This window comes from Myotis daubentonii, chromosome 7 (genome assembly GCF_963259705.1).
Source record: "Myotis daubentonii chromosome 7, mMyoDau2.1, whole genome shotgun sequence".
Lineage (NCBI taxonomy): Eukaryota > Metazoa > Chordata > Mammalia > Chiroptera > Vespertilionidae > Myotis > Myotis daubentonii.
The window spans coordinates 86,316,676-86,339,509 of NC_081846.1; the positions used below are offsets into that span (position 1 = coordinate 86,316,676).

General features: G+C 40.4%; 1 protein-coding gene across 10 annotated transcripts in view; it reads left to right on the top strand.

Annotated features, from left to right (window-relative positions):
* PTPN4 (protein tyrosine phosphatase non-receptor type 4) overlaps positions 1-22,834 on the top strand; it is a 230,908-nt gene that overhangs the window by 154,431 nt on the left and 53,643 nt on the right. For all 10 annotated transcript variants that reach the window (XM_059704692.1, XM_059704696.1, XM_059704697.1 and 7 more), the window contains 3 exons: positions 1,500-1,625; positions 4,036-4,194; positions 20,540-20,699. In XM_059704692.1, the coding sequence (XP_059560675.1) occupies positions 1,500-1,625; positions 4,036-4,194; positions 20,540-20,699 (445 nt within the window). The remainder of the gene's footprint in view (positions 1-1,499; positions 1,626-4,035; positions 4,195-20,539; positions 20,700-22,834) is intronic.

A 22,834-nucleotide genomic window follows, 5' to 3' on the forward strand; every position in this document is an offset into this window, starting at 1 on the left:
TCAGAATTGGGATTTTGGGTCCCCACCCATCATGGTTTTTTTGTTTTTTGTGGGGGTTTTTTGCTGTTTTTGGGGGGGGGGGTTGCAGAAGAAAATGTTTTTGGCAGAAGAAAACATTTTCTACAAAAGAAAATAATTCAAGAGAGAATACATGGAAATGCAGAAAGGAATAAAGACTAATGTAATGGGAAAATATGTAAATAAATATAAAAGAATACCAACCCAATAATATCTTCTGGGATTTAAAATATGTAGAAATAAAATACAAGACAAATAATATAGTAACTTTAAAAGAATAAGGCTAGTAAAATATTGTAGAAAATAAACAGGCAAACAGAGGAGAGATTAGAATACTAAGAAAGTAAATATAAGTCCAAATGCGCTTCCTGGTTTGTACATAAATTTTATTGAGTACTCTTGGTTATTGTTACCATGCTTTTTTTTAGCCCATTCTTTCTCTGTGTTCTTCAGTGAATTTATTTATTTATTTTCAGTGAATTTCTTACTCAAATATAAAACTATCATTTATAAGATAATTTGTTATGTGTTTTTATACACATAGTTTAATTCATAATATTAGCCTCCATACTAGCTCTGCATATCAAAAAACTAAAATTTAAATAGATGTCATATATTTTCCATGAATTTTGGCTACTATTTGAATTTGCATACAAAAAAGACTTTAGTTGTTAACTTACCTAAAATTCTGAGGATGTTTAATCTCTGCAAAGATCAGTCAGTATCTTTTCTGCAAAGATGATAGCTGACAATATATAAATAGGTAACAAAACATATTCTTTTATTTCCCACCATGAGACAGAAGAGTTAACCTTCTAAATGGGCGGGGAGAGGTCAATGAGGGGGGATGGAGACATGTGTAATACTTTCAACAATAAAGAATTTAGAAAGGAAAGGAAAGGAAAAGGGAAAAGGATTTTAATAAACACTGCCTTTATAATTGAAAGAAAAAAAAGAAAAATATCCACTGGCCTGCTACATATTAGAAGGAAAAAAATTCAAATAAAATGTACGATACATAGCTCTCATTTTTGCCCTGTCCTCACTGAGGCAGAGGATCAGGGTTTAGATTTAAGAGCATTCAGGAGATAATATGCTAGGAATTATTTAATATGTCCAAGGGTTTCAGAGACTCTGGAATAGGAAGAGGCAATATCTACAATATTGATATTTGAGAAAATTTTTGGTAGCCATCTATTCCCTTGCTTTTTTCCTTTTCTCCTTTTTTTCTGGTTTCTTTTCTTTTTCTCCTTTCCCTATTCTCCCTCCTACTTTTTCTAGCTTATCTTTTCTTCCTTAATATGAAGCAGATTTTCTTTCTTAGGAAAGTATTTGGTAAATAGCCTCCGACTGCAGTAATTTCTGAAAAGTAAACTATGTTTACTCATCTAGAATATGATATGTTAATATAAATTCTAAGTTTTGGCTTATAGTTTGGTGCATAAAATTAAAAATTGTTACCTACTAAATTATTTTGGCAGGTCCCCAAGTAAACCCTTGGCACGAAAATTAATGGATTGGGAAGTAGTAAGCAGAAATTCAGTATCTGATGACAGGTTGGAAACACAAAGCCTTCCATCACGATCTCCGCCTGGGACGCCTAATCAGTAAGTGCAGACTCACATCAGGTGTTCATTTTGCTCATTTCTAAATTATTGACTGTATATGTCCATTACTTGAAGATCAAAATATGTAAATCTTTCTTATTTAAACTTTGGTTAGATATGATTTTTATTATTGCAGATCATTATTTCCTCTTAGCCTTTCTCTGAGCCTCTAGCATTGTGTAAGTGGCATGGAATAACAGACTCCCATCAGATGAGGTAGTAGAGCATTCAGCAAGGATGTCACTTTCTTACACAGTCAACTTTTAAAGGAAGGGTCCCTAACCAATAAATCAAAATCTGCTGCTAGACTTAAAATATGAGAATATGGTTGTTGTTGACATAATCCTTTTCCATGTGGATCTCCAATAGAATTTCTGAAGGAGCATATGTTGTCTGAAAATTCTAAGTGATTATGATTCTCTTACTTAAGCTCCTACTCCAGCCACTGCTCTACCATTTTCTATGGTCTAGAACAGTGATGGCGAACCTATGACACCTCTGACACGTGAACTCATTTTTTTGGTTGATTTTTCTTTGTTAAATGGCATTTAAATATATAAAATAAATATAAAAAATATAAGTCTTTGTTTTACTATGGTTGCAAATATCAAAAAATTTCTGTATGTGACACGGCACCAGAGTTAAGTTAGGGTTTTTCAAAATACTGACACGCCGAGCTCAAAAGGTTCGCCATCACTGGTCTAGAAAGAGGGGTTTCCAACATCAGTTCCCACAAGCTTGGCCATAGCTATGCTAAGAAGCAGAGTTATTCAGCACTTTCTGTTTATGAGTTATACTCTAGGATTTCTCACAAAGGCTGTATACTTTGGTGTAGATAATAAAAATAACATCAACTTGTACTAGCCAAAGATGTTATCTTCATTTTATAATGCCAACAAATGTGTTGTAATATATATATGTAATTAAGATACTAATAAACAGATGTGAGTCAGTACATTGACAGACCTTGTTAACCCATAGGTTGATAGTCAAAATATTTGAATTTTGTTATGGAATACAATATTTGAAGAAGTCTTTCTTTAAAAATATCTCATACACATTAATATCCAATAAGTGTACACTACATTAAAATTGTGTCACTGGTAGATGTTTATGAGCCAAAGAATACACTTCTACCATATTGCCAGTAAAGTATACATCAAAAGTTTGGTTCACAGAATGATACCTAATACCTAGATGTCTTTCTTACTACTAGAAAAAATAGACTAAAAAGTTTCTGTCTTGCTAATTGCAGGTTGCTAAATCATCTTTCTTTAAAAGAGATTGTTTGTATTCAAAGGCTAATTAACTTGTTAGAAGAATATCCAGAAATTTCTTTTTCTGGGCTCTTTCCCAGCCAGCCATTTATCCATTTGTGATCAGGAACAAGATATTTAAACTAGATGATTGAATTAATTAGCAGTAGCTCTGATTAATGAAACAATTTTAGGTATGATCTGAAAAGATTGGCTTTTTTCTAAATTTTAAAGAGACAGTACAGTATAGTGGTTAAGAGCATGGGTCCTAGTGTCACTGTGCATTGGAATTTTGAGCAAATTAATTAATCTTTGTCCCATGTCCTTTATCTATAAAATTATATTTATAATAATAGTGTCTTATACTATTGTTTGAAAGTTAAATGAGATGCTGTAAGTAAAATGCTTAGAATAATGCGTAGCACAAAATGCACACAATAAGTACTCAAATGTTAACTTGCATAATTAATAATAGTAATGATAGTAATTCATGTGACTATGTCATGTATGAGGATAGAAATATGTTATTCAGTATTTATTCGTAGGAAGTAAATCAAGTCCCATAAATAAAAACATTCATAAGAATTCAAAAAGAACATGCTAAGTGAAATCGGTCAATCAGAGAAAGCTAAGAACCATATGATTTCATTCAGATGTGGGATATAAAACTGAAACTCATTGACACAAACAACAGTATGGTGGTTACCAGAGGGAAGGGAGGAAAAGGGAGCCAAATATATGGTGATGGAAGACTATTATTAGACTGTGGGTGGTGGGGGCACAATGCAATATACAAGGACAAAAATAATTCAGGCAAGAAGATATTTCTGAATCATTTATTCTATCCCTTTATTTTATAAGTATTGATTAAGACAAAGTTGTAGTAACTAAAACCTAGAAACATTGAGCTTGGTAGAGATAATAGATGACTAAATAGGTAAAATCCTTGTGGTAGATGATTATCTATAGCTCAGTTTTTGACTTCTTATTCTGTGTTCTTTCTGTTTATGTCACACTGTTTTTGTCAGAGACTCTGAGTAGTTGATGTGGTTAGTCTTTAAAGTACACACCCATTTTTTGAAGGAGTCATGTAAATAACATTTTAAAAATTGAATTAAGCACATTTTCACTCAGTTTTCTTCTTCTTTGTGTAGTCGAAATTCTGCATTCACACAAGAGGGACCCCGGATACGACCATCTTCAGTTGGTCATTTGGTAGACCGTGTGGTTCACACTTCCCCAGGCGAAGTATTTGTGAATCACAGATCTCCATCTTCAACACAAGCTAACAGCATCATTCTGGAATCATCGCCGTAAGACCTTTTCCTGTTCAATTTCCTCCTTGTAAATAATAATGCCCCAAATTGTTTTACTTGAAATATTCTTGGAAATTAGGGTATTTGATACAAGATTTTATTTTTGCAATGTTTTAAAATTTTATACATTTGCAAATGTACTTACTTGTCTCTGAGAGTTCTTGGTGCTCCCCTCACCAAAGAGAAATCTCCATTATTTTATTGACTCAATATGTTTTGAACTTTTAGTGCATACACTTAAATATTTCTGCAGATACTATAGCACTGTGGTAGTCAGTAAGGTAGTGAAAGGTAGAGTTTTTAAAAATATTTTTCAGCCAGGGGATTGTCAAGGGTGGGGAAAAAAAAGGGACACATATGTAATACCCTTTGTAAGACTGTAAGCAATTAAATAAAAAATATATATATATTTTTCAGGAAGGGACCCATAAGATGACTAGACAGTTTGGAAACATTAGGTAGCAGAGGAGAACTAAGTAAGATGACTGTCACACTGAAAATAAATTATAGAAACCATGTACACATTGCTAAAATTCATTCCTATTTCATATTATATACTGATATACAAATTCAACTTCATAAGTCAGTATTTATATGTCATCAGTTTAATGTACAAAATGCTTTCCCCTCATATTAATATGCAACATCTTTTTTTCTGAACTGTCTTTCTTTTTTTTCTTTTTTTTTGATTAAAGTATTACAAAGAGTATTACATATGTTTCCTCCCCCGACCCCCCCTTGACATTCCCCCGGCCTCCCCTACCTCCCAGTGTCTTGTGTCCATTGGTTATGCTTATACGCATGCATACAAGTCCTTCAGTTGATCTCTTACCCTCCCTTTCCCGCCCCCCAACCATCCCCGGCCTTCCTGCTGTAGTTTGACAGTCTGTTCAATGCTGCTCTGCCTCTGTATATATTTTTGTTCATCAGTTTATAATGGTCTTTATTATCCATAAATGAGTGAGATCATATGGTATTTTTCTTTCATTGACTGGCTTATTTCACTTAGCATAATGCTCTCCAGATCCATCCATGCTGTTGCAAATGGTAAGAATTCCTTCATTTTTACAGCAGCATAGTATTCCATTGTGTAGATATACCACAGTTTTCTAATCCATTCATCTGCTGATGGGCACTTAGGCTGTTTCCACATCTTCGCTATGGTAAATTGTGCTGCTATGAACATAGGGGTGCATATATCCTTTCTGATTGGTGTTTCTGGTTTCTTGGGATATATTCCTAGCAGTGGGATCACTGGGTCAAATGGGAGTTCCATTTTCAGTTTTTTGAGGAAACTCCATACTGTCTTCCATAGTGGCTGCACCAGTCTGCATTCCCACCAGCAGTGCACGAGGGTTCCCTTTTCTCCGCAAACTCTCCAGCACTTGTCGTTTGTTGATTTGTTGATGATAGCCATTCTGACAGGTGTGAGATGGTACCTCATTGTTGTTTTGATTTGCATCTCTCAAATACTTAGTGACTTTGAGCATGTTTTCATATGTCTCTTGGCTTTCTGAATGTCCTCTTTTGAAAAGTGTCTATTTAGGTCCTTTGCCCATTTTTTGATTGGATTGTTTATCTTCCTTTTGTTAAGTTGTATGAGTTTCCTATAAATGTTGGAGATTAAACCCTTATCGGTGATAACTTTGGCAAATATGTCCTCCCATGCAGTGTGCTTTCTTGTTGTTTTGTTGATGGTTTCTCTTGCTGTGCAGAAGCTTTTTATTTTGATGTAGTCCCATTTGTTTATTTTCTCTTTAGTTTCCAATGCCCTAGGAGCAATATCAGTGAACAAATTGCTTTGGCATATATCCGAGATTTTGTTACCTATGGAGTCTTGTAGGATTTTTATGGTTTCCGTCTTACATTTAAGTCCTTTACCCATTTTGAGTTTATTTTTGTGTATGGTGTAAGTTGGTGGTCTAGTTTCATTTTTTTTCATGTATCTGTCCAATTTTCCCAACCCCATTTATTGAAGAGACTGTCTAGACTCCATCGTATGTTCTTGCCTCCTTTGTGAAATATTAATTGTGCATATTGGTTTGGGTCGATTTCTGTGCTCTCTATTCTATTCCATTGATCTATATGTCTGTTCTTTTTTTTTTTTAATGTATTTTATTGATTTCTTACAGAGAGGAAGAGAGAGAGATAGAGAGTCAGAAACATAGACGAGAGAGAAACATCGATTAGCTGCCTCCTGCACACCCCCTACTGGGGATGTGCCCACAACCAAGGTACATGCCCTTGATCGGAATCGACCCTGGGACCTTTCAGTCTGCAGGCCGACGCTCTATCCACTGAGCCAAACCAATCAGGGCAGTATATATATATGTCTGGCTTGTGCCAGTACCAGGCAGTTTTGAGAACAGTGGCTTTGTAATACAGCTTGATATCAGGTATTGAGATCCCACCTACTTTGTTCTTCTTTCTTAGGATTGCTACAGCTATTCAGGGTCTTTTTTTATTCCAGGTGAATTTTTGGAGAGTTTGTTCTAGGTCTGTGAAATATGCCATTGGTATTTTAATGGGAAGTGTGTTGAATTTATAGATTGCTTTGAGTAGTATGGACATTTTAATGATGTTGATTCTACTGATCCATGAACATAGTATGTTCTTCCATCTGTTTATGTCTTCCTCTATCTCTTTTTTCAACGTCCTGTAGTTTTCTGAGTAGAGGTCTTTTACCTCTTTAGTTAAGTTTATTCCTAGGTAGCTTAATTTTTTTGGTGCGATGGTAAATGGGATTGCTTTTTTTAGTCTCTCTTTCTGTAAATTCACTATTGGTGTATAGAAATGCCATAGATTTCTTGGCGTTAATTTTGTATCCTGCTACATTGCTGAATTCATTTATTAAGTCTAACAGTTTTTGATAGAGTCTTTAGGGTTTTTTATGTACAATATCATGTCATCTAAAAATAAGGACAGTTTTACTTCTTCTTTTCCAATTTGGATGCCTTTTATTTCTTCTTCTTGTCTAATTGCAATGGCTAGTACTTCCAGTACTATGTTGAACAGGAGTGGTGAGAGTGGGCATCCCTGTCTTGTTCCTGTTCTTAAGGGAAATAGTTTTAGTTTTTGCCCATTGAGTATGATGTTGGCTGTGGGTTTGTCATATATGGCTTTTATTATGTTGAGGTATGATCCTTCTATTCCCACCTTGCTGAGTTTTTATCAGAAATGGGTGTTGGATTTTGTCAAATGCTTTTTCTGCATTAATTCATATGACTATGTGTGTTTTTTTTCTCTCAATTTGTTTATGTGATGTATCATGTTTATTGATTTGCGGATATTGTACCATCCTTGCATCCCTGGGATAAATCCTACTTGGTCATGGTGTATGATCTTTCTGATGTACTGCTGGATCTGATTTGCTAAGATTTTGTTGAGGATTTTGGCATCTATGTTCATGAGGGATATTGGCCTGAAATTCTCTTTCATTGTGTTGTCTTTATCTGGTTTTGGTATGAGGGTGATGCTGGCTTCATAGAATGAGCTTGGAAGTGTTCCTTCCTCTTGAATTTTTTGGAATAGTCTGAGGAGGATAGGTTTTAGTTCTTCTTTGAATGTTTGGTAAAACTCCCCTGTGAAGCCGTCTGGTCCTGGGCTTTTGTTTGCTGGAAGCTTTTTGATGACTGCTTCAATTTCTTCCATAGTTATTGGCCTATTGAGATTTTTAGATTCTTCCTGATTGAGTTTTGGAAGGTTGTGTTTTTCTAGGAATATGTCCATTTCCTCCAGGTTGTCCAGTTTGTTGGAGTAGAGTTGTTCACAGTATTTTTTAACAGTCATTTGTATTTCTGTGGAGTCTGTTGTTATTTTGCCTCTATCATTTCTGATTTTATTTATTTGGGTCCTCTCTCTTTGCTTCTTGGTGAGCCTGGCTAGAGGTTCATCAATTTTGTTTATCCTTTCAAAGAACCAGCTCTTGGTTTCATTGATCTTATGTATTGTCTTTTTGGTCTCTATGTCATTTATTTCTGCTCTAATCTTTATTATCTTCTTCCTTCTGCTCACTCTGGGGTTTTCTTGTTGCTCTCTTTCTAATTCTTTGAGATGTAGAGTTAGATGATTTACTAACATTTTTTCTTTTTTCTTTTTTTTTTCTTTTTTTTGAGGTAGGCCTCTAGAGCTATAAACTTTCCTCTCAGGACTGCTTTCATTGTATCCCATAGGTTTTGGATTGTTGTGTTTTCATTGTCATTAGTTTCCAGGATGTTTTTAATTTCTTCTTTGATCTCATTGGTAACCCAATCAATATTTAATAACATGCTATTCAGCTTCCAAGTGTTTGAGTGTTTTGGATTGTTTTTATTTTAGTTTATTTCTAATATTATGCCATTGTGGTCTGAGAAGATGCCTGGTACGATTTAAATCTTCTTGAATTTGGGGAGACTTTGTTTGTGACCCAATATGTGGTCTATTTTTTAATGTGTCCTATGAGCACTTGAGAAGAACGTATATTCTGTGGCTTTGGGGTGAAATGTTCCGAAGATGTCAATTAAGTCCATCTGATCTAGTGAGTCATTTAGGATTGCTGTTTCTTTGCTGATTTTTTGTCTAGAGGATTTATCAAGTGATGTCAGTGATGTATTAGAGTCCCCTACTATGATTGTATTGTTGTCGATCTCTCCCTTGATAATAATATGGAACATCTTTGATTTATTGGTTTATATAATGCAGTTCATATGCAAGTGAAAATACAATGTGAGAATTAAGATAAAAGTAAAATACTTTATAAGATACATAAGATACATAAGGTAAGAAGATTCATTAATTTTTGAGAAAGAGAAAGGGGTATAAGATACAGTGAATGTGATTAGGATTAAAGAAAAGATGGAAGGGTAGATAGAGTGATCAGCAAAGCAGTTATTATAGGTGCTCTAGGAAAATGTCACTAAATCTGTAAGACCCATACTGAAAACAGTATTTTCTGTCCACGGTTGGAAGTCTACAGATGTGAAGGGCTGGCTGTATACATTGCCCTTAGATCTTCCTATATAATAAAAGATCAACATGGTAATTAGCGTACGTCTGCTACCCTTCCCATTGGCTAATCAGCGAGATATGTAAATTAACTGCCAGCCAAGGTGGCACCAGGCAGCCAGGCAGCTTGAAACTAACATGAGGCTTGCTTGCTTCAGTGACGGAGGAAACCAACGTTCCCCTGCCTGCCTTGCCGGCCTCTGAGCTTGCAGTTTGAAACATAGTTACAAATATAGAAGCTAAACAAAACCCCAGAAACCTGCTTTCAGCGAGCCGGGATCTCAGAGCTGGAGTTGAAACAGTGTTTCGATTATAGAACACAAACAAACCAGATACCTGCTTTCAGCAGCAGAGGCCTCAGAGCTGGGTCCAGAGCTAAAGCTGGCCCAGAATAAAAAAGAAAAAGAAAAAAAGGAGCAGTTGGGAGCTTCAGTCACCCGCCAGCCTGAAAACAGCCCTCACCCCCTCACCCAGAATGGCCAGGCACCTCAGTGGGGACCCCCACCCTGAAGGGTGTGTGACCAGCTGCAAACAGCCATCATCCCCTCATCCAGGCTGGCCAGGCACCCCAGTGTGGACCCCCACCCTGAACCAGGACACCCTTCAGGGCAAACCAGCTGGCCCCCACCCATGCACCAGGCCTCTACCCTATAAAGTAAAAGGGTAATATGCCTCCCAGCACCAGGATCAGCGGAGCCTCGAGGCCTCCTGGCACCGGGATCAGTGTGACAGGGGGCAGCGCCCAAACCGCCTGATCGCCCTGCGACTCTGTGTGTGACAGGGGGCGGGGCCACAACCTCCCTATCCGCCCTGCTCTGTTTGTGACAGGGGAAGGCGCCCCAACACCCTGATCAGCCCCGCTCTGTGCCTGATAGCGGGGATCTCCCCAAACCCCTGATCGCCCTGCGGCTCTGTGTGTGACAGGGTGCGGGCCCCAAACCCCTGATCGGCCCTGCTCTGTGGGTGATAGAGGGCGGCGCCCCAACCACCACCCCCCACACACACACACACAGGCCCTGCTCTGTGTGTGATGGGGTAGAGCCATAACTTCCCCATCGGCCCTCCCTGAGTGTGACAGTGGCGGCGCCCCAACCCCCTGATCGGCCCTGCTCTGTGGGTGATAGAGGGTGGCGCCCCAACCCCCTGATCAGCCCTGCGCTGTGTGTGACAGGGGGCGGTGCCCCAACTCCCCTATCGGCCCTGCTCTGTGAGTGACTGGGGGGAGCTCCTCAACCCCCTGATGGGCCCCGCTTTGTGCGTGACAGGAGGGAGCTCCCCAACCCCCTGATGGGCCCTGCTCTGTGTGTGACAGGGGGTGGCGCCACAACCTCCCCATCGAACCTGCCTTGAGTGTGACAGGGGGTGGTGCCCCAAACCCCCAATCGGCCCTACCCTGAGCGTGACTGAGGGTGGCATCGCAACCTCCCGATCCGTACTGCTCTGTGCATGAAAGGGGGCGGCGCCCAACTCCCCAATCGGCCCTGCTCTGAGCCCGACCAGGGGCTGCACCTAGGGATTGGGCCTGCCCTCTGCCACCCGGGAGCAGGCCTAAGCCAGCAGGGCGATATGTCCCGAGGGGTCCCAGACTGCGAGAGGGCACAGGCCGGGCTGGAGGACTCCACTTCCCCCCCCACAACGAGTGCACAAATTTTTGTGCACCCGGCCTCTAGTCCTATCTAATAAAAGAGAAACATGGTAATTAGCGTACGTCCGCTACCCTTCACATTGGCTAATCAGCGAGATATGCAAATTAACTGCCAGCCAAGATGGTGGCCGTCAGCCAGGCAGCTTGAAGCTTACATGAGGCTTGCTTGCTTCAGTGACGGAGGAAACATACGTTCCCCGCCTGCCTTGCCAGCCTCTGAGCTTGCAGTTTGAAACATAGTTACAAATATAGAAGCTAAACAAAACCCCAGAAACCTGCTTTCAGCAAGCCGGGATCTCAGAGCTGGAGTTGATACAGTGTTTCGACTATAGAACCCAAACAAACCAGATACCTGCTTTCGGCAGCAGAGGCCTCAGAGCTGGAGGCAGTGCTAAAGGTGGCCCAGAATAAAAAAAAAAAAGAAAAAAGGAGCGGTTGGGAGCTTCAGTCACCCACCAGCCTGAAAACAGCCCTCAGCCCCTCACTCAGACTGGCCAGGCACCCCAGTGGGGACCCCCACCCTGAAGGGTGTGTGACCAGCTGCAAACAGCCATCATCCCCTCACCCAGGCTGGCCAAGCACCCCAGTGGGGACCCCACCCCGATCCAGGACACCCTTCAGGGCAAACCAGCCGGCCCCCACCCATGCACCAGGCCTCTATCCTATATAGTAAAAGGGTAATATGCCTCCCAGCACCGGGATCGGCAGAGCCGCGAGGCCTCCCAGCTCCGGGATCAGCGGAGCTGAGAGGCCTCCCGGCACCGGGATCAGTGTGACAGGGGGCAGCGCCCACACCCCCTGATCGCCCTGCGGCTGTGTGTGTGACAGGGTGTGGGGCCACAACCTCCCTATATGCCCTGCTCTGTTCGTGACAGGGGAAGGCGCCCCAACCCCCTGATCAGCCCTGCTTTGTGCCTGATAGGGGGGAGCTCCCCAACCTCCTTATCGCCCTGCAGCTCTGTGTGACAGGGTGTGGCACCCCAACCCCCACAATGGGCCCTGCTCTGTGTGTGATGGGGTAGAGCCATAACCTCCCCATCGGCCCTGCCCTGAGTGTGAGAGTTGCAGCGCCCCAAACCCCTGATCGGCCCTGCTCTGTGGGTGATAGAGGGTGGCGCCCCAACCACCTGATCCGCCCTGCTCTGTGCATGACAGGGGGCAGCGCCCCAACCCCCTGATGTGTCCTGCTCTGTGCGTGACAGGGTACGGAGCCCCAACCCCCCTGATGGACCCTGTTCTGTGTGTCACAGGGTATGGAGCCCCAACCCCCCTGATGGGCCCTGCTCCGTGGGTGACAGGGTACGGAGCCCCAACCCCCCTGATGGGCCCTGCTCTGTGCATGACAGGGGGCAGAGCCCCAACCCCTGATTGGCCCTGCTCTGTGCATGACAGGGGGTGGCGCTGCAACCTCCCCATTGACCCTGTCTTGAATGTGACAGGGGGCGGTGCCCCAATCCCCCAGTCGGCCCTACCTTGAGCGTGACTGAGGGTGGCATCGCAACCTCTCGATCCGCCCTGCTCTGTGCATGATGGGGCGGCGCCCCTACTCCCCAATTGGCCCTGCTCTGAACCCCACCAGGGGCTGCACCTAGGGATTGGGCCTGCCCTCTGCCACCCGGGAGGAGGCCTAAGCCAGCAGGGCGTTATCTCCCGAGGGGTCCCAGACTGCGAAAGGGCCCAGGCCGTGGTGAGGAACCCTCCCTCCCCCCCAAGTGCACAAATTTTTGTGCACCGGGCCTCTAGTCTATAATAATAAAAGCGTAATATGCTAATTAGACTGGACAGCCGAACGACCTTCTGGACGTCCTTCCGGACAAAGCCACGGCAGCAGGGGCCGAATCAGATAGGGACAATCAGGCAGGCAGGCGAGCGGTTAGGGACTATCAGGCAGGCAGGCGAGTGGTTAGGGGTGATCAGCCATGCAGGCAGAGGCGGTTAGGGACAATCAGGCAGGCAGGTTAGCAAGCAGTTAGAAGCCAGCGGTCCCAGATTGCAAGAGGTATGTCCAACTGCCAGTTTAGCCCCGATCTCTGCAGATCTAGGGGTCAGGCCTAAACTGGCAGTCAGACATCCCCTGAGTGGTCCCTGATTGCGAAAGGGTGCAGACCGGGCTGAGGGACTCCCACCACCACCCTGTGCACGAATTTTGTGCACCAGGCCTCTAGTCCTATATAATAAAGTGGTAATATGCAAATTAACACTCATGCCTATGACCAGGCTGGCACGGGCTTAGTGAGGGATGACCAAACAACTGAACAGCAGGCTGCATGGGGCAACCAGGCTGGCAGGGGTGTTAGTGAGGGATGACCAAACTACTGAACAGCAGGCTGCATGGGGTGACCAGGCCGGTGGCGGGGGGCACTTGGGGCGACTAGGTCAGCAGGGGGCAGTTGGGAGCGATTAAGCTGGAAGGGGGTCAGTGAGGGGTGACTAGGCCAGGGGGGGTGGGTGCAGTGAGGGGCGACCCGGCCAGCGGAGGGGGCCACTTAGGAGTGACCAGGCTGGCAGGAAGCAGGCAGTTCCGGGCGACCTGGCCAGCAGCGGGGGGGCAGTTAGGGGTGACCAGGCAGGCAGGTGAGCGATTAGGAGCCAGCAGTCCAGGATTGTGAGAGGGATGTCCCAGATTGGAGAGGGTGCACACTGGGCTGAGGGGACAACCCCCCCCCCCTCGCCCCCGTGCACAAATTTCATACACCGGGCCTTTAGTTTTATATAAGGGACTGAACATCTGTGGATTTTGGTATCTGCAGGGGTCCTAGAACCAATCCCCTGTGGATACCAAGGGATAGCGGAAGTTTTGGGGAAGTCAAAAGTTATACATGGATTTTCCACTGTGCAGGAGTCAGTGCCCAACCCCCCATATTGTGTAAGGGTCAGCTGCAGATTTCCATCTTCCCCTTTCTTTTTTCTAAGCATCCAAAAGTTAACACAGGTAGTAATTTGTCCACAAAATTTTTTATATGTGTAAATTTTGAACGGTGTATGTTTTGAACCCTGGTTTCCACCCCATCTTTGGATTATTTTAGGCAAATTATTGTTTTGAATATATTAAAATCATTGAGTTAGAAATATATTATTAATTAAAATAAATAAGGATGCTTTCCTGGTCTCTACTGATCTTGCAATTCGTTCATTTAAATATAAATAGTTTGTATTAGAATTTAAGTATAACAGTATTACCACTTATAACCAAAATGAAATGAAAAAAACATAGGTCTGTTGAGGCCTCAGATACTGTAAGAGGATTGCTTAGCTTTCACTGTTGTTTAAGTTGGCTTTTCATTTGAAACACTTTATTTGAATAAAAGAGTTCACTGCTACAAAATATTTGGAAACCCCTGATTTAAAATAACTTTGCTTATAAAACTGAAACTCATAGACACAGACAACAGTATGGTGGTTACCAGAGGGAAGGGGCGGGGGATAGTAAAAGGAAAAGGGGGCCAAATGTATGATGACGGAAAGCAATTTGACTGTAGATGGTGGGCACACAGATCATGTATCATAGAAATGTTCTCTCAAACCTATAGGATCTTATTAACCAATGTAATCCTAATAAATTTAATTTAAAAAATAAATAATAAAAATAAAATAAAACAACTTTGCTCCTGCTTTTTGCAGTTGTTTTCTTTGAGGTACAATATAACATAATGTAAAAAGCACTATGGCACTGGCTGGGTAGCTCAGTTGGTTAGAGTGTCATCCCAGTATAACAGTGGTTCTCAACCTGTGGGTCGCGACCCCTTTGGCGGTCGAACGACCCTTTCACAGGGGTCGCCTAAGACCATCCTGCATATCAGATATTTACATTATGATTCATAACAGTAGCAACATTACAATTATGAAATAGCAACGAAAATAATTTTATGGTTGGGTCACAATATGAGGAACTGTTTTTAAAGAGCCAGAAGGTTGTGGGTTCTATCCCTGGTCAGGGCACATACAAGGATCAATCAGGAATACATAAATAAGTAGAACAACAAATCTATCTTTCTCTCTCTCTACCTACCTCTCTCTAAAAAAATCAATTAAAAAATAATATTTAAGAAAAAGAGCACAGGGTTTGAATTCAGACTGGGTTTAAAACTTGGTTCTACCACTTCTAATTATGTGACCGTAAGATAATTATTTTATCTCTGTAAGCCTCAATCTCCACACCTATAAAAACAGGATGATAATAACTACCTCATAGAATTGCTATAAACATTTAATGAGATGCATAGTTCAGCAGAGAAAAAAAATGCTTGGTAGATATTAACTATAATAATTATATAACTTTTTCAGTTAATATTTTGGGGGATTTATACTGGTAGCTTTAAGTATTTGTCAACCATTCATCTGTTGGCATGTTTGAAGTATGGATGTCTGATTGAGCACAATGATGAATCCCCTAAATTCTCAACTTTGTCCTTAGGTCCCTAATCATGAGAAATTCTATGCAGACTTCATAATCTTCAAGTATTAAATCCATTTCCCTAAGCCATTTTTTTCTGGCCTGTCCCATTCTTATCTAATGAGTCACCACAGCTTTGTTTGTACCTCTTCAGTTCTTCTGCTTAGTCTTCAAAGATTTGCCTTCCCTCTGCTCCTCTGAGCTGTTAGCACAGATAACTTCATCTCCAGACTCAGCTTAGCCCAATTCCCATGCCAATCTTGATTACATCTAGCAGTATACTATGGATCTGCTAATATTAGGCTGCTCTAGGGTAAGGAAATAAAAGAACCAAAGAGGGTGTGGATGGAAGGAAGTATCAAGCCCTAGGGACTTAGAAGATGCACTATCTTAGATGTTGTACTTATGACAAGACTAATTGCAGGTCGCAGTATACTTACCTGCCCTCCATCTCTGGCAAGTCTCCACTACTGGCATTTGGCAGCTAAGGTCAGGGACTTGGAATTTGGTTGAACCCCTGAATCTCAGTTCTGGGACCTCATTAGCAATCAGTCTGAAATGGTGTTTACTTTGAAATACTCTGAATGCCACTATAAATTAGCCAGTATTGAGAAAGTCTGAATTTTGAACCGGAATTTTATCTGTATTTTATTTATAGTAGGGTTAAAGGCCCAGTGAAGACTGGGGTGACACTGGTGATTATAGTTGAATAGGATATGATCTCCTGGTATGTACCCTAGAAAATAAGAGTTTTAAAGGGAGCTGTTATTCCTGGTAAGTTTATATTAGTGTCTACCAAGAATCTGGTTTTTGTTTGTTTTCTAATCTTAAATTAGAATAAACTTTATGCTTCTATGAAAGGTATGTATGTACAGTTAAACCTTTAGCATATTTTTCATTCACAATTTTTAGTGTTTATCTTGTCATTTTTCTTTGTATAAGTATCATTTTTTTTCTATATTCTTCCTATTAGATCTTTCCCAACTCTCACTTTAAAGCCAAATAATTATCTCTACTTGTAAGAGTCCAGCCACACCTCTGATCCCAACCTTTCTCTTTGGTTTCTATTTCCCTAGTCCTGTCCAAGACACCTGAGAGTGAATGCTGGCCTTCTTGTTAAGTTATAGGTCCCTTCTTTCAGGGTGCCAGCTGTTATTTCTAGTGAGGCTATCTTCCACTATGCTGCTTGGATGTTTTTACCGTGTATATGATGTCTGTTCGTTCTGTTATACTTAGCAGGGTTTTTTTTTTGTTTGGTTTTGCTTTTGATTTTGGGGTCTGGATTCTTTTGGCCTAGAAATGGTATATATTTTTTTAGAACTGGCCTGTTTCATGACAGTATTTAAACATATTATAATTTATATTTATAATGCATGGTTTACCTATGAAAGTCATCTTTGTATATAACTGAGTGAGTATATGACACCTGTACATTAGATATGTAGAAGGAAGTTATCATAAATTGAGTTAATACTTTTGGAGTATGTCTTTAAAATATAATTGATAACCTTTGTCCAAAATACGAATTTCAGTAGTCTATGTTGGCATCCTTAATTACTTTTAGAGAATGTATTTTAGGTAGGTAGGTAAGTAGGTATGTAGGTAAACAGGTATGTAGGTAGAGAGATAGTTTGGTTATTGAAGTGGAAACGTAGAAAGGGAAAGCAGTTACTGGGAGAGCGAATAGTTTGTAGAAGCTTCCCCAAGCTTCCTAGCCCTAATAGCAACCATGCATGTCAAGAACCTGTCTGCCATCCTCTGAGAAGTTATTTTAAAAAGAAAGTTACACAAAACCATAAAGGAAGGTAGATAGCCCATGTTCTGAAACCCAAAATTATGTTCTTTCCTCTGTTACTTCTTGGCTGATGGATGCTCTGTCTACACTCCATTCTCCACCTTTTCTTCAGAATTTGGCTTAAATGCCAACCTAAACCTGTATGCTTGTGTTCTCTTCCTATTCTTGCCTTCCTGCAGCTAGGAATGTTTAAAGGAGAGTTATACTCAAATACCCACTGGAGTCTGGCAAGTAACACAGAGTGAGATCTATGTGGTCTTGAATGCCCATGACCCATTTAAAGGCAGCAGCTACCCCTTGGCTTTGTCCAGTGGTTGACAGCCTATAATTTAGGTCCATTCTTCCCAGAACTTCCAAACTTTTCATTCTGGAAATCCATATTTGCATGTAATTTTTAATGTCAATTAACTCACATTTTACAAAAGCAGTGAATGAGCCAAATGTATGTTGACTAAAATTGTTTCACAATCTGCAAATTTGCAGCCACTATCCTAAGACAGTGATTTCTATTCAGAAGTACATAATAAAAATCACTTCTCAAGCTTTTTTTTGCCATATTTGCCTTATCTTACCCCAGAAATGCAGATTCAGTGGTTTTAGCAAAATGTCCTGTAATGCCAGTACTGTCCCTCTCTTGTAACTGAGCATCGCCATTGTTATGCCCAGACACACCAAGTTTGGCTCACTGAGCGGTTACACTACAGATCGGGCATCAGTTTGTAGCATATTTTGGCACTACGTTTAGACTATTAGTGGACAAAGGATAAAGAAAGTCGCTCTGACTCCATTCCAATCTGATCTCGGCCCTTTCACTCTTCCCTACAGACTTTTAGTTTGAAGCTAAATGCTTCTTGAGTATGACAGCTGAATACAAAATTAGGAAAAGTTTCTCTTCACCTTGCCTAAGTAAGGAATAATGAGACCTACCGATCGAAATATGTGGAATCCAGGAACTTCTGGGTTGTTTTTTTTAAGTCTTGGAGGCTTTTAATCAACTGCTTTTTAGAAATGTCACATCTGTGAGGCTCCGCCAAGAGATGTCCATCTTCATCTTTCTTAATCCCTTGTAGCACGGCATCCATGTCTGTATTCTAATCTGTGGGAACATTTTTTTTGGACTCACAGCATTAGATTGTATTGAACCTTAGAGGCATGGTTTCTTAGCAGTTGAAACTAATAGAATAAAAACTAGTATGTTTAGTACCTGGAATCCCTGGCCATCAAGATAGACCTCAAAGAAGCTTTTGCTAAAAAGCAGAGGTATATTCTCTGATGCAGTATTATAGGTTTATCAGAATTGAGAGCATTTTATGCTCTGCAGACTTCTATGTAGAAAGTTAGACTGAGTGGGCATTCTTGTTTACCTACTTAATTATTATATTTTATAGTGGCTTATTCAATTTCAGAAGGAGTATAACTCATTAGGGAACCCTCCCTGGAGGACATAAAGTTACACCATTCATTATTAATCCCTCTGACTTCCTTGGCACTAATCAGATTTTTAGTTCCCTACCAATAGTCACCAGGTATTTAGCAGGGAGCCTCTAAGTTCACAGCTTCTCTACCAAGGGAGAGCATATGTATCTAAGGGCCACTGCGGCAGTAATCTGTGTATTAGTTATTGAGCTAAAGTATGCCATGCTGTAGCAAATTACCCCGCTTACAGTGACTGGCAACACAGATTATTTTTTTCTTATACCATATGTACATCATGGATCGACTCTGCCTCGACCCATGTCTTTTTTATTCCAGGACCCAGACTGACACCAGCCCCTGTTTGGGACATGGCTGATCATGGCTGAAGAAAAAGAGAAGCATAATGAGTCCAGAACCGTTTCTTAAAGCTCCCTTTCAAAAGGAGAAGCATACCACTTCTATTCATATTTTATTGGCCAGAGCAGGTCATACAGCCAAGCTTAATGTCAAATGGGAAGGGTGGAGAATGATTTTTGAACAGCAATATAATCGAATACAGTTCTACTTCCTCAAGACCTTATAACTTGTATCTTAGGCATATGTTGTTAGTCAACAAAAATAAACAGAAACTGAGTAAAATACGTGCCTGAGTATTACAGCAGCTATTAACTTCTTATCTGTCCTTAAGCAATGGACGGTAATTATTTTATTTTCCCCAAAGGACCTCCTGCCATCTCAGAGATAAATAATAAGCCCAGCAATGGTCAGTGCTCTTATCAAGGACCATTTTCCCTTGCCTGGTCTCCTCAACTCCACAGCTTCCTGGATGCATGCCTTCTAGCATACAAGTTGAACCACTGGCTCCCCCTTCTGGTCTTTGTGAGAAATTCACAAGTAATGTTAACATACGCTGTACTTGTACTTTTATTATTTTGTGTCTCAATTACAGTTTACATTCAATATTATTTGAATTAGTTCCAGGTATACAGCATTGTAGTTAGACAAATCACATATTTTACAAAGTGTTTCCCCCAATATTTTCAGTACCCATCTGGCACAATATATAGTTATTACAATATTATTGACTATATTCCCTTTGCCGTACTTTACATTCCCTTGACTATTTTGTGCTTTCTATTCCCTTCACCTTTTTCACCCAATTCCCAAGCCCTTCTCACTCTGGCAACCATCATCTGTTCTCTATTCTCAAAAGCTACAATTTTTTACCTTGACACTTCCCCTATTATACCTAGCTTTTTTTTTTTTTTTTTTTTTTTATCAGTACCTCCTGTTACAGACTGTGGCTTATGTTCTCTAATGTTAATTGGATTTTCGCTTCTTCCCCTTAAGTTATATACTCTAACAAGGTCTCATTCAGTTTTGTCTTTTTGGTGATCTCAGCATTTTTAATCAGATTCTAATCCTGGTTGCAGCATTGAGTTCATTACTTTCATTAATTGTGTTTTATTTCTAAATAAATTGGGCCACTTAACTTCTCTAGACTACCAGTTGTTTTACCTGTGGAATGGCTTACCTCTCAGTTCTTATTTCTCTTTGCCTGCCTTGTTCCCTGGCTATACGTATGACTGCACTGAAAACTTTTTTAAAAAGGTTTTTGGAAAGGTATATACACTGTTATAGTAGATTAATAAACATCTTCACGTGGATACCCTTGACATAGATTTTATTATATGTAGTATTGATTACAGATTTGATGAAGTAGGAAATTAAATATGCTATTTAAACTTCAACCGTAAAAATATTTCATTAAACAGTGGCATTTGCAAATCAGTATGGTATTTAAAGCTTGTTGTTGTTTTTTAAATATATTTTATTGATTTTTTTACAGAGAGGAAGGGAAAGGGATAAAGAGAGAGAAACATCGATCAACTGCCTCCTGCACACCCCCTACTGGGGATGTGCCCGCAACCAAAGTACATGCCCTTGACTGGAATGGAACCTGGGACCTTAGAGTCTGCAGGCCGATGCTCTATCCACTGAGCCAAACCGGTCAGGGCTAAAGCTTGTCTCTTACTAGACATTGTAAATATCTGAGTTGCTTGACTCTAGCTTTTAGTAACAATTCATTCTTTTCCTTTTTCCTATCTAGATCACAAGAGACCCCTGGGGATGGGCAGCCTCCAGCTTTACCGCCCAAACAATCGAAGAAAAACAGCTGGAACCAGATGTATTATTCACATTCGCAACAAGATCTGGAAAACCATATTAACGAGGCATTTGATGTTCCATCTTCCCCTGAAAAATCTACTGTAAGTAGCTTCAAATATTCTCATATTTCTTTGAAATTTTAAAATTATAAATGAAGTTATTTTTGTACAGTGGCATGTTTTGTAGCATTTTCTCTTTTTTATCATATGTTTGCTCATAAATTATGACATGATATAACCTAACTGGAATTTCCTTTTATCATCATTTATAAAATGCTCATTACTCTAGACCAGCCGTGGGCAAACTACGGCCCATTTGAAATGAATAAAACTAAAAAAAAAAAAAAAAAGACCGTACCCTTTCATGTAATGATGTTTACTTTGAATTTATATTAGTTCACACAAACACTCCATCCATGCTTTTGTTCCAGCCCTCCGGTCCAGTTTAAGAACCCATTGTGGCCCTCGAGTCAAAAAGTTTGCCCACCCCTGCTCTAGACGTTAATTTTTAATAAATATATGTTGATTTCAGTCTTGTAAAACACATTTCTAGAACAAATGCTAATAGTCCATTAAATATCATTAACTTGATTATAATTCACTGAGTGCAGAGACTATAATTTTCATCAACCTTTTGACTATATATATGGATTATGTTGGTACTTTTGCCTAAGTGAACATGTTTTTACCACAACAAATGATAAATTGTTAAAATCCCCTGATTTACGAATTTTTATTGCTTTTGTAGATAGATGTAAATAAAGCAAAAGTGAGATTATCAATAAATTTTAAGGATACACAGTGTTCATGAGATGGATAAGGACAGACATAGTATGGGTATATTTCAGGAAACTTAATAGGGACATCAGGAAATAAAATAAGATGCAGGGAGAAAAGGGTCCACAGCAGGTTTGGTACTGCCAGAAATTTCTGGTAGCCATTGCACACATGGCCCTCTCGTTTTTCCACCTATGGCCCTCCCACATTATCTCAAGTTGAAAGGCAAGGGGCACTCACTCTAGTCTCCCACACTTATTGTTGTCCCACCACCATAGACATATCAAAAAGAAAGAAGAATCGTTACCAAAAATGGCAAGTTTAGAGTTACCTCTGTGGTGAGTCTTTTGTATCATTTATTCATTCATTGGTTCATAGTTATTGAGATCTTTCTGTGTGCTAAGGTACTTCGGTAGGTAGTAGGAATACAGAGACAAGTAAGACATGGTCCCTGCTATTAAACAATCTACAGTGTAGTTAATTTTTTCATTCATTTCTTTATTGAGTAGCTGCTGTATGCCATGCATTGTTGTGGGTTTGAGAATTTTATGGAATTAAAAAAAAAAAAAGCCACCTTGCCTTCAAGAAACTTACATTCTGGGGATAAGGGTGAGACAAATAGTAAACAAGGCACGTAATTTAAGTCTATAGCGTATTAGATAGTATAAATGCTAGGGCGAAACATAAAGCCAGAGGCCTAGGGAATTTCAAGAGTGTTACAATTTTAGATAATATAGCCAGGAATGAACTTAGTGATAAGCCATGTAGATAAGTTGAGGGAATGGTAGGTACAAAGGCAGGGATATGACTGATACAATCAAGAAAGTCAGTGTGGCTAGAGCAAAGTCAGCAAATGAGGAGGAAATGGGTACAGGACAGGGTCAGATCCTGAAAGCCTTGTCTTATAAAGACTTTGTTTTAAACCCTGAGTGAGGTAGGAAGCAAATGCACGTACAGATCTGAGGAGAGAAATAGCGTAATGTGACCTGTTTCGCTCTAGCTGTTCTATTAAAAATAGCCTGAGAGCAGGGTAGTAGAGATAGTTGTTACAACATATTGAAGTATTCCAAGCAAGTAATGGTAGCCACAGAAGGAATAAGACATGACTTTATTCTGGATATATTTTTAGAGTAAAACTAACATAATATGCTGATGGATTAGATGGGGTGTACTAGAGAAAGAGAGATGAAGGATAGAAGCAAGGTTTTTGCCCTGAACAACTAGAAAGGTGAAGTTTCCATTTACTAAGGTCTGAAAGACTACAAGTAGAACAGGTATGGGTGGAATATCAGGAGCTGTTTTGGACATGCTAAGTTTGAGATGTCTATTAGAAATCCATTTGGAGATGGGATTCTGGATTTGAAGGGAGAGGTTCAAGCTAGAGTTGTGACATTGAAAACTGATGGTATATAGACAATATGTTAAACCATGAGATAGGAAGAAGTCACCAACGAGGTGTG